The sequence below is a fragment of the Triticum aestivum genome, chromosome 4B, assembly GCF_018294505.1.
Source record: "Triticum aestivum cultivar Chinese Spring chromosome 4B, IWGSC CS RefSeq v2.1, whole genome shotgun sequence".
NCBI classification, from domain to species: Eukaryota; Viridiplantae; Streptophyta; class Magnoliopsida; order Poales; family Poaceae; genus Triticum; species Triticum aestivum.
This window is the reverse complement of record NC_057804.1, coordinates 59,038,517-59,053,379: the sequence shown is the minus strand read 5'-3', so window position 1 is coordinate 59,053,379 and position 14,863 is coordinate 59,038,517. Positions and strand designations below refer to the sequence as shown.

The 14,863-nt window shown below is 46.0% G+C and overlaps 2 protein-coding genes across 3 annotated transcripts; one reads left to right on the top strand and one right to left on the bottom strand.

Annotated features, from left to right (window-relative positions):
- The first annotated feature begins 641 nt into the window (after nucleotides 1-641).
- LOC123091006 (zinc finger BED domain-containing protein RICESLEEPER 2) lies at nucleotides 642-4,728 on the top strand. 2 transcript variants are annotated; one of them, XM_044512395.1, is made up of 2 exons: nucleotides 642-834; nucleotides 2,259-4,728. In XM_044512395.1, the coding sequence occupies exon 2, from the start codon at nucleotides 2,276-2,278 to the stop codon at nucleotides 4,460-4,462; it is 2,187 nt and encodes a 728-aa protein (XP_044368330.1). In that variant the 5' UTR covers nucleotides 642-834; nucleotides 2,259-2,275; the 3' UTR covers nucleotides 4,463-4,728. The 2 variants fall into 2 exon arrangements, with proteins under 2 accessions (XP_044368330.1, XP_044368331.1); XM_044512396.1 differs by lacking the exon at nucleotides 642-834 and adding an exon at nucleotides 888-1,441.
- Nucleotides 4,729-5,466: 738 nt separating this feature from the next.
- LOC123091005 (uncharacterized) lies at nucleotides 5,467-10,565 on the bottom strand. Its single transcript, XM_044512394.1, has 2 exons — nucleotides 10,143-10,565; nucleotides 5,467-6,141 (listed from the first exon to the last, which is right to left on the bottom strand). The coding sequence occupies exons 1-2, from the start codon at nucleotides 10,360-10,362 to the stop codon at nucleotides 5,804-5,806; spliced, it is 558 nt and encodes a 185-aa protein (XP_044368329.1). The 5' UTR covers nucleotides 10,363-10,565; the 3' UTR covers nucleotides 5,467-5,803.
- Between the last annotated feature and the right edge of the window lie 4,298 nt (nucleotides 10,566-14,863).

Here is a 14,863-nt window from a genome sequence, read left to right as displayed (position 1 = left end):
CAGGTGCCAGAAAAGAACCAAGGATCTTCCGTGGGGGTACAAACACATCACATGCATGTTGTAAAAAAACACTAAAAAAACATTGTCAGAAAAAGGAAAAGGTATTCCATCCGTGCAGATTAAAACCAAACACAGGCTTTAAAATCTAGATGTAATTTTATTTCTGGTATTCGTTGTACTGCCATGATTAAAGATGAATAGATTGGAAGTTTTTCCAAAAAAAAAAACAAAAAAAAACAAACAAACACAGGCTTTCGTGGTGTATGTGACAAACCAAAACTGCAACCTAATTAAACTTCTAATAAAGTCCAACCCTCCTTTTGTTCTGCTTTTTTTTAAGGGATCCTTTTGTTCTGCTTGGCGGTATAGTTTGCCAAGGCTACTCCGCCCCCGGTGTTCGCAGTTCACCAAGCTCAAGCAACGCGAAACAGTTTCCGAGAAAGCAGAGAAACGATTCCGCCGCAAGCCGGCCGACCCATCACGCGCGCGTCCGCTCCCCCACCGACGGTGGCCCGGCCGGCAGCGGCACGGGTGCCGCGCGCGCACCGGTAACTGCTGCCTCCCCGCCCGCGCTGCCTCCCCGCCCGCGCGGCCCCGATGGGCCGGGACCCGTGATGAGCCCATCGAAACGTCACTCACTCCCCTCCACCCCCCACCAAAGAAATTCTCCCCCAGCCAGCCACCTACAAACGCCTCCCCCGTCCCCCACCTCCCCTCCTCCCCCCGCAAAAACCAGATCTACAATCTCACACTGCGCCTCGCTCGGCCTTGGTGCTTCTTGGGCCGAGCCCTAGCCACTCCGCGCTCCTTCCCGATCATCTCCTCTCGCTCTCCGTAAGTAAAGCTCCCAAAACTTTCCAAATCCCTCTCCTTTCCTGACCGAACCGCCCGTCGTCCTGCTCCTGCGCGCAGCGGGTTTTAATTTCTTTCCCGTTCCTCCTCGTCCGAGCTCAGATCTGAGCCCGTTTGGGCTCGTCTCGCTCGGATCTGCCCGGAGCGTTCGAAATTTCTGGGCTTTTTTCCTTTCCGGGCGCGTTTGTTCAATCGCTGTTTGCTTGCAGTTCCGTTCGCTCGCGCGGTCCGATTGGGCCGAGGGCGGGCCCTGCGAGGGATTGATTTATCTAGGGTTCGTTCGTCAGGCAAAAAAAAGTTAGTTTTACCCATGGGGATTCTTCGCTCATGGCCCAAATTGTTACTCATGTTTTAGAATCACCTCAAAGCTGTCTGTTCCGTTGTGCTGGCCATGCGGGGTTCTTGTGCTTAGTGCTTTCTGCGGAATATATTTTCCATTCAGCGATCTCGTATGGAAGCACATAGGCTAGATTTATTATTCCAGCATTCGGCAGGCGCCATGGGGGAATCTGGAGAGAGATCAGCTCGATTCGTGGGGTTGGGGAGCTACATGGAGGCGTGCAGACGCCGTGCCTGTTTGTTTTGATCCGTAAGCTTTTGTGATTGCACAAGCATGTGGAGCCATAAATTTTCATGCATAAATTTGTGAACTTGAAGTCCTGTCTCTAGCCACTTCCACCGTGAGTTTGATTGTGCTCCCATTAAACTTGTAGTATAGTTTTAAAAAGGAAAGAGCTTAAGCTAATATTCTGAAGGAACAGTGACCACTGAGTTGCGGATGAACAAACTTCTCTGGAGCTGTTACCAATTTAACTGAGACTAGACTACTAGAGCTACTACTCCCTCCGTCCGGAAATACTTGTCATCAAAATGAATAAAAGGGGATGTATCTAGACATATTTTAGTTCTAGATACATCCCTTTTTATCCATTTTGATGACAAGTATTTTCGGACGGAGGGAGTACAATTTAACTGTGTTGGACCATCCTGGAGTAACTTAACTGGCGTGGGGTGTCGTTTCCCAAAAGCTTCCTCTGAATGACAGTGGTTCATACTTAATAACTTAGCTCAATACAAATTTGTGTATACGTCATGCTTTTAAGCATTTTAACTGAGGCAGGCCAGCGAAGCATACTTCTTTTGGAAGGCATATTAAAGGCTATGATTTCTAATTGCTAAGTCTGATCTTTAGTTTGTTACATCATTGAAAGAACCCTTTGCAGATTATTATTTAAATATAGAAATCTCTTAAATATATCCATTCCCGTTTCTTACTTGTTACATGCATGCAATTGTAAAATAAGCGTACCTGAAGAACCTGTAGAAGTTTATGGATTTTGCCTCACTACTACTCTAGAAAAGCCGGTGCTCTGGCATCTGACTTTACCATGTTATATGTATGCCAGATTTTGGGACTTCCAGCATGGCTGATGAAACTGGCAATGACAGTCAGATGTTCGAAGGTAATGAGATTGTTGACCCTGGTAATGAGGCAGTCCAAGGTGGCGAGCTGGTCGAAGTTGATGAGCTAGCTCAAGGTGATGAGTTGGCTCAAGGCGAGGACTTAACACAGGGTGACGAATTGCTCCAAGGGAATGAGATGGCCATCACTGAGGTGGCCACTCCTCCAACCACGAGGCGCCGGAGAAAGAAGTCCCTGGTGTGGGAGCACTTCACTATCGAAGATGCTGCTGGAGGGGCCACTCGGGCTTGCTGCAAACTTTGCAAGCAAACCTTCGCGTACAGCTCTGGTTCAAAAATTGCTGGGACTAGCCATCTCAAGAGGCACATCACCTTGGGTTCCTGTCCTAAGATAAAAGGCCAAGGGCATAAGCTAGCAATTACAATTGGGACTGACAATGATGGTGATGGTACCGTGGAGAGGCGGTCAAAGAGGCGTTACAGATATACTGGTTATGCGAATGCGGCTTTTGATCAAGACCGCAGTTATTCATACTTGGCAAAGATGATCATTTTGCATGACTACCCGCTCCACATTGTTCAACAACCAGCCTTCACTGCTTTTATTGATAGTCTGCAGCCTCGTTTCAGGGTAGTTGATGTTGATGCAATGGAGGTGGAGGTTTATGCTGTTTACCAGAAAGAAAAAGAGAACCTTTTGCAAGCATTCAGCGCTATGCCTGGAAGGATCAGCCTCACCATTGGATTGTGGACAACTAGTCAAACTCTTGGCTATGTTTCAGTTTCTGGGCAGTTCATTGACTCTGACTGGAAATTACATCGAAGAATGCTTAGCTTCATGATGGTGTCTTCGCCTCATTCGGACAATGCACTTAGTGAAGCTATTAGCTCAAGCCTTACTGACTGGGGTATGAAGGAGAAGCTATTTACCATCACGTTGGATAATGATTCCTTATCTCATGACATCTACAGTGCAAATCTGAGAGATCAGCTCTCCAGTAAGAATAACCTCATGCTTAAGGGTCAGCTATTTGTTGTGAGGTGCTATGCCCATATCCTGGATGCGGCTGCACAAGATGTCATTGCTTTAATCCACGGTGTCATCTACAGCATCCGCGAAAGCATAAAGTTCATAAAAGCTTCTCCTAGTCGTGAGGAAAAGTTTGCTGAGATTGCTCTGCAGCTGGAGATCCCCAGTACGAAGACCCTTTGTCTGGATGTTACAACCCAGTGGAACACAACCTATCTGATGCTCTTGGCTGCCTTGGATTATAGGCAGGCTTTCATTACACTAGAAACAGTTGATGAAAACTACAATGAAGCACCTTCAGCTGAGGACTGGAAAAAAATTGAGGCTGCCTGCAATTACTTGAGGCTGCTCTATGACTCGGCTCATAGCATCATGGCAGCAGGAAACCCAACCTCAAACATTTTCTTCCATGAAGCTTGGAAACTGCAGCTAGAGCTGGGAAATGGTTCAGCACACGAAGATCCAATTTTCAGTAGCATCGCCAAAGACATGTATGAGAGGTTTGACAAATACTGGAAAGATTGCAACCTTGTGTTAGCTGTTGCTGTTGTGATGGATCCACGTTTTAAGATGAAGCTTGTTGAGTTCAGTTACTCAAAGATTTACGGCGTTGAGGCTGCGAAGTATGTTAAGGTGGTAAATGATTCGGTGCATGACCTTTTCAAGGATTATGTCGCACAGCCGCTCCCCTTAACACCGACCTATGCTGAACAAGGGAAAACTGATAATGCTACTGCCAATGGGAACAACACCCAAGCAACTCAACCTTCAGCTGGTGATGGCCTTCAAGACTTTGATATATATCTTTCCGAGATTGCCACAACCCAGCCCTCAAAATCTGAGCTAGAGCAGTACCTGGACGAGTCTCTCACTCCTCGCATCCAAGAGTTTGACATTCTCAACTGGTGGAAGCTCAACATGCAGAAGTATCCGACGCTCTCAAAGATGGCGCGGGACATCTTGGCCATCCCGGTGTCCATGGTGACCGGCGGAACCTCTATATTTTCCGCAGGAACAGGGTGCCACGTGCTCGACGACTACAGAAGCTCGCTCCGTCCGGAGATCGTGGAAGCGCTCGTCTGTGCGAAGGACTGGCTTCTGAATTCGACCGCCGCGCCGGAGGCGGCGCCGGGCTCTGGGCTTCTCAAGATGGACTAGGCTCGCTTCCTTTGCTGAAGCATGCATATATGTCTTCTGGCGCCTGTGAGTGGTCTTTTTAACTGTAGTCGTGTTTTAGGCAGAGTTTGTGGACTGGCTGCGATCGATGATTTCATTGGATCTGTCCTAGAATGTAATTTGCCGTGTAGAACTCTGTTAACTCCTCCATGCTGTTATGTCCACCCCTTCCTTGTGTTGTAATATGTGACCAGAGATGTTATCTGACGTTGTTTGGGATGTGTATGTGCAAGCAACGTAATGTGCCAGCCGGTGGATTGTGTTTGTGCTTCAGTTTTTTATGCCTTCCTTTTTTGTGTGATTGTGATGACTGGCGGAGTTGGCCATGAGCCTTGGTCATCCTCTGCTTCAAATCCATGGAAGCAGAGAGCTTTCTGTTGCTGCATCGAAATGGTTGATTTTGAAAAGACAGGAAGAGCATGATATCCAGTTGAAATGGTTAAACGTGTTGGAGCGGTGCCTCGACGACGTGTGCTGGCCCGATCCGGCCCAAGTCTCAGCATTACTCGACGTGTGTGACACCCATATTTCAACAGTGTTTGCGACAGAGGGCGCTCATGAGTGCTGTGTGCTGATTCACTGAAATACTTTGAGCAAAGAGTGTTTTTTTTGCTACGCTTTGCTAAGTACAGAGAAGATGATTTTGCTACACTTCCGCATGTTCAGATAAGATGAATTTGCTATTTGCTACAATTTCATTGTGTTATTTACATAGGCAACACGTGCAAAAATAGTGAATTAATATGTGCTCATGCATAAACTGTCCATCAATGCAATGCAACTCTAGTTATGAGAGGAGTTGGCCTAGCTCTAGTTGCTTTTGCATGCGCTTAAATGATGTTGTCCGGAGATGTACACATATTGTTGCTGAAATTTTCTTGGTGTGATAAGTTGTAATCTGCTAACAAATTGCTGAATTGCTTTGCAAACTTTGCTCCTGGTACTAAGATCTTGTTTCGGCTGTGATCCTCATAGTTCATAAAATCTTACCAAACAAAGCCTCGGCTCAGCATATCTCAGTAGATACACACGTCAATCGTCATCATACAAGATCTCAGCTTAGCATGTCTCAACATATGAGAACATGCTATTAAACACATCATCACAGTTGTATATACACAAACTTGCTTTTATCATCATGTCTCAGGAGAGAATAGCCATACCAGAGTGGCTGTCTATCAAACACACCTATAATCTACATGTATGTGCTTCACCAATGCTATACGGGAGGCGAAAGCGTGCAGCGCCTCCACTTGATCTTTACGTTCCCTCGAAGAACCATGAGAAACATGAACTCAAACGAAGATCCGAACTGACCATCGTTCATCTCCTATCACTCGTGTCCTCTTCCTGCACGCACTTATTGGCTGGTGTGCCGTCGTGCTGCAGCCGTATGACCCCTGCTGTGTAGGTCCGGACGCTGCCGTCCGATGAAGATAGCCGGAGGCCGTGAGAGGACACGTGACTGCCGCCGACACGGCACGCGGAGTCCGGCGGAAGCTCCAGCACCTTGACTGAGCATGCATTCTCCAGGCTTGGTGTAGCGTGGAGCCGGGACGGGAGCTCTATAGAGAAAATGCCGTACTCGTTTGTTGTTGCAAATGCAGAGTTAGCCATGGTGTTCCAACCTTCAGTTGTGCAGGTTACTGCCACCTTACTACCTGCTTGGGCAAAAAAAGCAAACAGAGTATGAGTAAAATTTTTTTAGTGTGTAGTTCTACTGCATTACCTTACATAAGAGGGTAGCGAAAAACTCATTATAGCCTAGTGAAAATTGAAAAAAAAATCAGCAAATACTACTACCTCTATCCAGATTTGTAAGGAGGACACGAGATTTCAGGTCGTCAATTTAACAAGCGGAACATGCGTTATATGCTACTAAAAATATACTCCCTCCGGTCCTTTTCACCACGCATATAAGATTTGTTTGATGTCAAACTTCGTAAAGTTTGATCAATTTTACACAAAAAATATTAACATTCACGGTATGAAATCAATATCACTAGATGCGACATGAATTTAATTTTCATTTTTTTAAATCTAGTATTATAGATTTTGATATTTTTTCCATATAAATATGGTCAAACTTTACGAAGTTTGACTTCAGGCAATTTTTACATACAGAGTAAAAAAGACCGGAGTGATTGTGTTCGTCACCAAATAAAATTTGTAAACATATACTACCGTACATGCTACAACGACTCATGTGGGGTTTTGATCCTCAAAGCATATGCATATTGACGCAGAAAGATAAAGTGGCTGAAACAGAAGAAAAAAAATTAACCCTGGCACCATACGGAATAGCTGGCAGGCAATTTTTACATACAGAGTAAAAAAGACCGGAGTGATTGTGTTCGTCACCAAATAAAATTTGTAAACATATACTACCGTACATGCTACAACGACTCATGTGGGGTTTTGATCCTCAAAGCGTATGCATATTGACGCAGAAAGATAAACTGGCTGAAACAGAATTTTTTTTTAACCCCGGCACCATACGGAATAGCTGGCTTATTCCACGTCTCCTTAGTGAGAATACCAGATATATTCGATCCACGCAGGAGTCGAACTCTGGTCGCCGGGAGAACTAATTCTGCCCTGTTCTCCACTGGTAAAAACAAATTCGATTTAAGTTTTTTCTTAGAACTAATTCTAGTTAAGTTTTTTTTTGAGACACAATTTGAGTTAATTTTTTTTTTTTGAGTCTACAATTTGAGTTAAGTATATGGTCTAGGCTAGGGGGGCAGAGACACAACCTGGGCATGCCGAGCCACGGCCCAGGGCATAACGGCCGCACGCAGGCCACCTTTTTAGCATTCTATGCGGTCTAATAAGCAGGCCCAGGCCTAGTGGGATCCTGCCGCTGCCCATGGTCTAGTCAAGATTTCTTTAGGTATAGTCTTCAAGAAATTCTCAAAAAAAAGGTATAGTCTTCAAGATCTTGGTATAGGAAAGAAACAGTACAATGGTAGAGAGAACCACCATGTGGTTATATGGCTAGAAGGGTAGTTGTGGTAGTGTGATTGTTTTCATGAGATTTCCTAATGCCCTACATGTCTAGCACAAAATGATACATGTGTTCGTTAGTGGAAACATTCGTGAGAAAGTGGCCATCAAGACCTGGACATTGACAGGTTCCGGTCTTCCTCTCGAAGATCTCAGCTTTTGGCACATGGCGCCACTGGATATCTAGATCGGAATTGATCCGGTCGGACGCGCCCTTATCTTCGGCTAGAGAGGTTTCATGAGGGTGTGGAGTGAAGCTTCACCATCTTGCCGGTGCCATGGGACACGTATAAGTATAGATTTTCACGGCGTTGACAGAGGTGAAGAAAGTCATGCTGGTTGCGATCGGAGACTTGTAACGACGAAGAGGTTTTTCGGTTGCGTTGAAGAATGGCGTCACATGTTTTTCCCGTGTCGGGTGTTTGAGTACTTGCAGCTGCGACTTTGGCAGGAGGTGCGACAACACAGGTGGAAAGCATTTTTGGTGGTGCTCTCGAGTACCGAGTCACGTTTTTCAGGGTGAAAACCCAAGGCCTGGTCTTCATTGGTTGTATCTAGCAATGGCCTTGCTGAAGACATTATTTTGGGATCTCAGTCTTTCTTCAGGGCGAAAATTCAAGATGTTGATCGGGTGACGACAACGCTTCTGCATTGTTTCCTTCTGGGAGGCGTCGCTTTTAGAGGACCTGTTTTGCGGTTTGAGTGTTGTCTTTGGTGGCGGCTAGAGTGTTGTGTTGCGAGTGTTTCGTCACTGCAAGGTCTTTGTTTTTATATTTCTCCCTTTTCTATTTTGTTCTTGGCTGTGTGCATCCTGAATGTTTTTCGATATCTTATTGATATCTTATTGGTGCAGACACTGGGTGTAATTGATATCTTCGTGATATTAATATATTCCTCTAAAATAAAACAGTGCAAGATGAGCAAAGGCATTTGAATCTCAGCAAATAGATCTCGCAAAAAAAAAGGGAATCTTGGCAAATAATACACGGCCACTCCGCAAAATACAAACCACTGAAAATGAAGGTGGCAACATATAATACACTCTTGAGACGATGAAATGGGTGGATAGCTGTCAATCGCAGAAGGTGTAATCCACGAGGACGTGACCCCGGGCGCTCGGAAACCCCATGTCGGATGCCCTTGTTCCCGAGCACCTAAAGCGGCTTTGGAGAATCAATCCCTTTTAGCCCGTGCTGATAGCACCGCACCGAGCCCCGCGGAGGAAATGCGGTTTGCCACGCGTGGCTTGGTGTGTTCCTTGACCAAACATATCCGCTCTGCCAAATCAGCTACTACTACTAGTATTATCTGCCCATGACGCTAGTGGGTCATCGTGTGTTTCCTCTTGGCTACCAGGTGCTAATGGGGTTGACTCGAGAAAATAAAGTGGGGAATTAGGCCAACAAAACATGGCCGTGAGCGTGAGCCCGACATTTTGAAATATAAAGTGCCACCTCTCTAGTAGTAGTAGAGGGAAAAAGATGGACTGCCAAATCGGCCTAGCGCAAGCCTGCAGCTAGGCACAAGGTTGTACCGTCTCTGTCAACCTCTTCCCTGTCTAGGCGATAAGGCGGGCGCCCATAGCTCCGAAGCAGCCCCGGTACAGCAAAATGCCCTGTTTTTTTTTGCTTTGAACACAAGTACTCCGTTTGGGGGAGAGGAGGGGAGGAGGATGCGGCTCTGGCAAATTAAAAGTGTCCGTCGTACATAAACTAACACATTGTACCGAAGCCGTTAAACCCAAACTTTGCTAACAGCAACATGGCACCGAACGGAACGCTGGCCGGCCTATCTAAACTTAGGCTGTAGGCCTGTAGTTGCGTTTCTAGCTAGGACTTAAACTTGTGAACTGCTTTCAACTGCGACCTGTACATGTGTGTTATCGACACGCATGACATCGACCTTCCGCCAACCTAAATCTCGACAGTACACCGATGATTCCTCCCAGCACCGAGCTGCACAATCTGGAGGTTAGGGGAGGAGGTTACAACGTCGCCTTGGCTACTTGCTCTGTCGCTTCGCTTCTTTTCTTTCCATTCTTCTCTCTTGGAAGGTCTTAATCAGCCGGCCAGCGACAGGGATCGTTCATCTCTAAACAATTCCAACGGTTGTTTTGAGCGCAGGATCTTTCTGAGTTTTTATATTTTTGTTCAACCGCATGGCAACCTCTAGGCACATCCAAACGGCCTAACTACCATTTCTTACTACTAGTTTTTAGGCCCCCGGCCGGCCGATTGACGTGTTGAAATGTGGGAAATAGTAGAAAATCATGCATTGTTACGTGTTGGAATCGCAAGAGGAAGATGCTGGAAGAAGTGGTAACTGTCAATGTGTCACGTTGACAGCTTTCATCGGTGACAAGGTAAACGCTAGTTTTGCTCTTAATTCTTGGCCCTGGCAGATTTTTCTTTTTACGCGACACGTCAAGCAGACTCACCGGATAAAATCCATTGACGTAAATATTGGCAAACCATTTTGATATTGACCATGCAAAAACGGAGCATAGTAAACTAGCGATATGACCGATGAACGCGCTGTTTGAGTCTCGTTCGTAGACACGAGAAAGAGTGCGCATGGAACAAGCGGGAACAAAGAAGACGACGAAGAGAAAGAAGAATCTTCCAGACTGAGTCGGTTACGAGCTACTACTACTAACCTGGCAGGTCGAAGGTGAGAAGGTCAGAGCCTGGCCGGAGGCAGAGCTGGCACGCGACCTGCCCGGACACCAGCACCGTCGAGACCGGCTCCTCGCCGTACCCGGCAATGCGCGCCAGCTCCGCCTGCGAGAAGTAGAGCTCCATGGGCGCCGCCGCGGCCGCCGTGGCGAACAGCAGGAGGAGGAGCAACGGCGAGGCAGCCCCTTGTAGCAGCACCATGTCGGTCTATCGCCGCGCTCGAGGTCCTTGCTCCGCCGAGCTTGCCGTGGGTTTCGGCCGAACGATCGATGTGGTGGGGAGGAGAAGGGAGGGAAGACGACGTGGGTGCGTTTGGCCGGCTTCAGCTTGGGGGATGTTGGTTGGGTTGATCGGCTCGTCCGTCAACGACTTCGGAAGCGATGGTGTCATCGGTGTGGTGTGTGTTGTGGCCTGCATGTATATACGCGCGTCTCCGTGTGCGCGTGTTGGATTGGATGGACCAGGCGACGAGTCCAGGCAGGTGGCCGGAGTGGTTCGGGTGTCGTCTGGTGGTTCGGGTGTACGTGTTGGCGACAACATGTCTGACCATGGATTTGCTCTATGGGGCTGCTCACCTGTTGTATTGGTTATATCTTTTGTTTACGGCTTAGATAGGTTTGGCATGATTGTCAGATTCAACGGATTTAATTTTGCAGGTATTTCAGTGGTTGAATTTCTTGATGTTGTCCATTGTCGTCTTGAGGTACGGTTACGGAAATTCAATGATGATAAATTCAGTCACGGCTTCGGCAAGGATTTTGAGGCGTATAGCCGTTAGTCATAGTTGACGGTCTTAGGGGTGTCTCATCTTGTCGGTTACCGGTTAAAGGTCCCCTAGGTCGATTCCGCCTGGGCTATCATTCCACCCCATGGACCCTCTAGGCTACGAAGTCCTTGTTTCAAGTGTGAAGGCTTTCAGAGTCTTCTTGTTATTCAGCATGAGCCGTGCAAAGTGTTGCAGGACGGATCCGACAAAGGAGTCCTCTTTCGTCCCACCTGGCTGCGAGTTGACATGGCGAGAGGCTCCTTAACTGGGACACCGTCAGTAGCCCCCGAACAGGTCTTCAAGCTTGGTTGCACCTCGGGCCATCCAAGCTACACGTTGCCTTCGGTCGCCAGGTTTGGCCGGGTCAACAAACCATTCCCCAAACAATATCTTCATTCAGCCGACCTCCATCCATGAAGATGCATTCGAAGTGGCACGAACCACATCGGATTTGAATTTGTCGATCAAGATTGCCACCCTCCGCGAAAAATAGTTTTTCCGCCAAGCCGACTTCTACGAGCCATTTTTTCCGGCCTTTTTTTCCATTTGTGCAATTATTCTCAGTCGAGATATATAGCCATTAGTCATATTGTCCCAAAATCCCATATGCACCTATAGCTTAGCCAAAGTACTTAGGAATATTGTGTTCTGTCATTACCGAGGTGCAGCTCGGCAGGGATGATGTCAGGTTGCGGGTGTTGAAAATACACCCTAGAGGCAATAATATTGTATTTTATATTTCCATGTTCATAATTAAGAGTTTATATTCAATGTTATAACTGCTATGAACCTGGAATATGCGATTCAGTGGAAAATCATATGCACGTGTGGAATGATAAACGACAAAATAAGATTTCTAGTCTCGCCTCTAAGACTAACTCAAGTGTTGTTTGTGATCATGTTTTTCGAATCTTATGATATCATTAAGTGTAACGATAGTCCTAAAACAACTTTCAGAGTATGAAGTTAGAAGAATTGAATCGACCCAAACTTGTTTGTTATACTTTGAGATTTATCGTTTGAAATCAATTGTTGTAACATGGAGCTTTAATGTGTGTTTTAGTTCCTTAGACCATGAGAGTATTGTAGTCACTTCTTACCATACCGTGGACTTTAGGGTTGCTCAAACGTCATCTGTAACACGGTGATCATAACGACAACTTGCAGGTTCATCGAAAAGTTTGACAAGGGACTAGATAGCTCCAAAGTGGAATTTGCTCCTCCGACGATGGAGATATATGCTTAGGGCCCTCTCGGTGTGACGACATCCATCATTATATGGCCAGACACAGGTGACTAGGTCACGGGGATCCCAAAACACGTTAACAAGAAAGAAAAACAAAAACGGTAACGAGGAGATCGGTATAGTGAGCATGGTGATGTAAAGTATCGTGAAGCAAAGGGAACATCACATGATAATCAAAGGTTCACTCAAATGCCATTCGTGTATTCATAGGGATTGATATGGATGTCCACGGTTCAGCTATTGGTCATTGAAAAAAGGGGTTTCGTTCAATTCTATGTTTTACCGAACCTACCGGGTCACAAGCATAAGGTAATCACCATCTACTGATTGTTAGTAGGACGAGCGTATCGAGGATTTATTTATGAAATTGTTTCATTAGGATTCAGAATAGTTTTGAGAGGAACCGGAAGCGTTTCGGGGTCACCAGAAGGGTTTCAGAATTTATCGAGCAATACCGGGTATTACCAATAAATAATATACAGGTGAAAAATGTTTTTAGTGATGTTAAATTAATAAAAAAAGGCTCTAGTAATCATTAGGAGGCTTTTGTATTTAATTGGATGTCAACAGGCCTTAAAAGGCCATGTGGTGGAGGGAGAATTGGGCCACCAAGGCCCATGTATGGGAGGCGCCCCCTTTGCAAGATTGAACCCAAAGCCAAGCACTTCTCCCATTGCAAGAAAAACCAATCTGGTTGGACAAACCAAATCGATAGTTTGAAGAGAATTACAAAGATATCAAATCATGCATATAAGTGTTGGGAAACGTTGCATGGAAAACAAAAAAATTCTACGCACACGCAATGATCTATCCATGGAGATGCATAGCAATGAGGGGGAGAGTGTGTCTACGTACCCTCGTAGACTGTAAGCAGAAGCATTTCACAATGTGGTTGATGTAGTCGAACTTCTTCTAGTTCCAACCGATCAAGTACCGAACGCACGACACCTCCGAGTTCTGCACACGTTCAGCTCGGTGACGTCCCTCGCCTTCTTAATCCAGCAAGACGTTGAGGTAGTAGATGAGTTCCGTCAGCACGACGGCGTGGTGACGGTGATGGTGAAGTGATCCTCGCAGGGCTTCGCCTAAGCACCGCAAAGATATGACCAAGGGTGTAAACTATGGAGGGGGGCGCCGCACACGGCTAGGCATTTGTCTGGTGTGTGCTAGGCGTCCCCTCCTCATATATATAGGTGGGAGGGAGGGAGGAGCAGCCATAGGAGGCGCCAAAGTAGGAGGAATCCTACTTGGAGTCCATCCCAAACCGCGCGCTCCCCCTGCCATATATAACCGGGGGGGAAGGAAAGAGGAGGGGAGAGGGAAGGAAGTAGGAATCCTAATCCACACTTTCCTTGCCCTCCCCTCTTTCCTTCTCCTTCTCATAGGGATGGCCTCTATAGGGGCACACCATGGCTGGTGTGTTCCCTCACTTGGCCCATAAGGCCCATATCTTTGCCGGAGGTGCCCGAAACTCCTTTCTGGTGACCCGATAAGTACCCGATACCCTCCGGAACACTTCCGGTGTTCGAATACCATCGTCCTATATATCAATCTTTACCTCTCGACCATTTCGAGACTCCTTGTCATGTCCGTGATCTCATCTGGGACTCAGAACAATATTCGGTCACCAAATCACATAACTCATATAATACTATATCGTTAACGAACGTTAAGCGTGCGGACCCTACGGGGTCGAGAACTATGTAGACTGACCGAGACACCTCTCCGATCAATAACCAATAGCGGAACCTGGATGCCCATATTGGCTCCTACATATTGTACGAAGATCTTTATCGGTCGAACCGTTATGACAACATATGTAATTCCCTTTGTCCATCGGTATGTTACTTGCCCGAGATTCGATCGTTGGTACCTTCATACCTAGTTCAATCTCGTTACCGGCAAGTCTCTTTACTCGTTCCATAATACATCACCTCATGACTAACTCCTTAGTCATTTGCTTGCAAGCTTATGATGTGTATTACCGAGAGGGCCCAGAGATACCTCTCTGATACTCGGAGTGACAAATCCTAATCTCGATCTATGCCAACTCAACAAAGACCTTTGGAGATACCTGTAGAGCATCTTTATAATCACCCAGTTACGTTGCAACGTTTGATAGCACAAAAGGCATTCCTCCGATATCCGGGCGTTGCATAATCTCATAGTCAAAGGAATATGTATTTGACATGAAGAAAGCAATAGCAATAAAACTGAACGATCATTATGCTAAGCTAATGGATGGGTCTTGTCCATCACATCATTCTCCAAATGATGTGATCTCGTTATCAAATGACAACACATGTCTATGGTTAGTAAACCTTAACCATCTTTGATCAACGAGCTAGTCTAGTAGAGGCTCACTAGGGACATGTTATTTGTTTTTGTATTCACACATGTATTTAGGTTTCCGATCAATACAATTATAGCATGAATAATAAACCTTTATCATGAATAAGGAAATATAAAAGAACAAATATATTATTGCCTCTAGGGCATATTTCCTTTAGTCTCCCACTTGCACTAGAGTCAATAATCTAGTTCACATCGCCATGTGATTAATATCCAAAGAGTACTAAGGTGTGATCATGTTTTGCTTGTGAGAGAGTTTTAGTCAACGGGCATGCCACATTCAGAGCCGTATGTATTTTGCAAATTTCTATGTCTACAATGCTCTGCATGGAGCTACT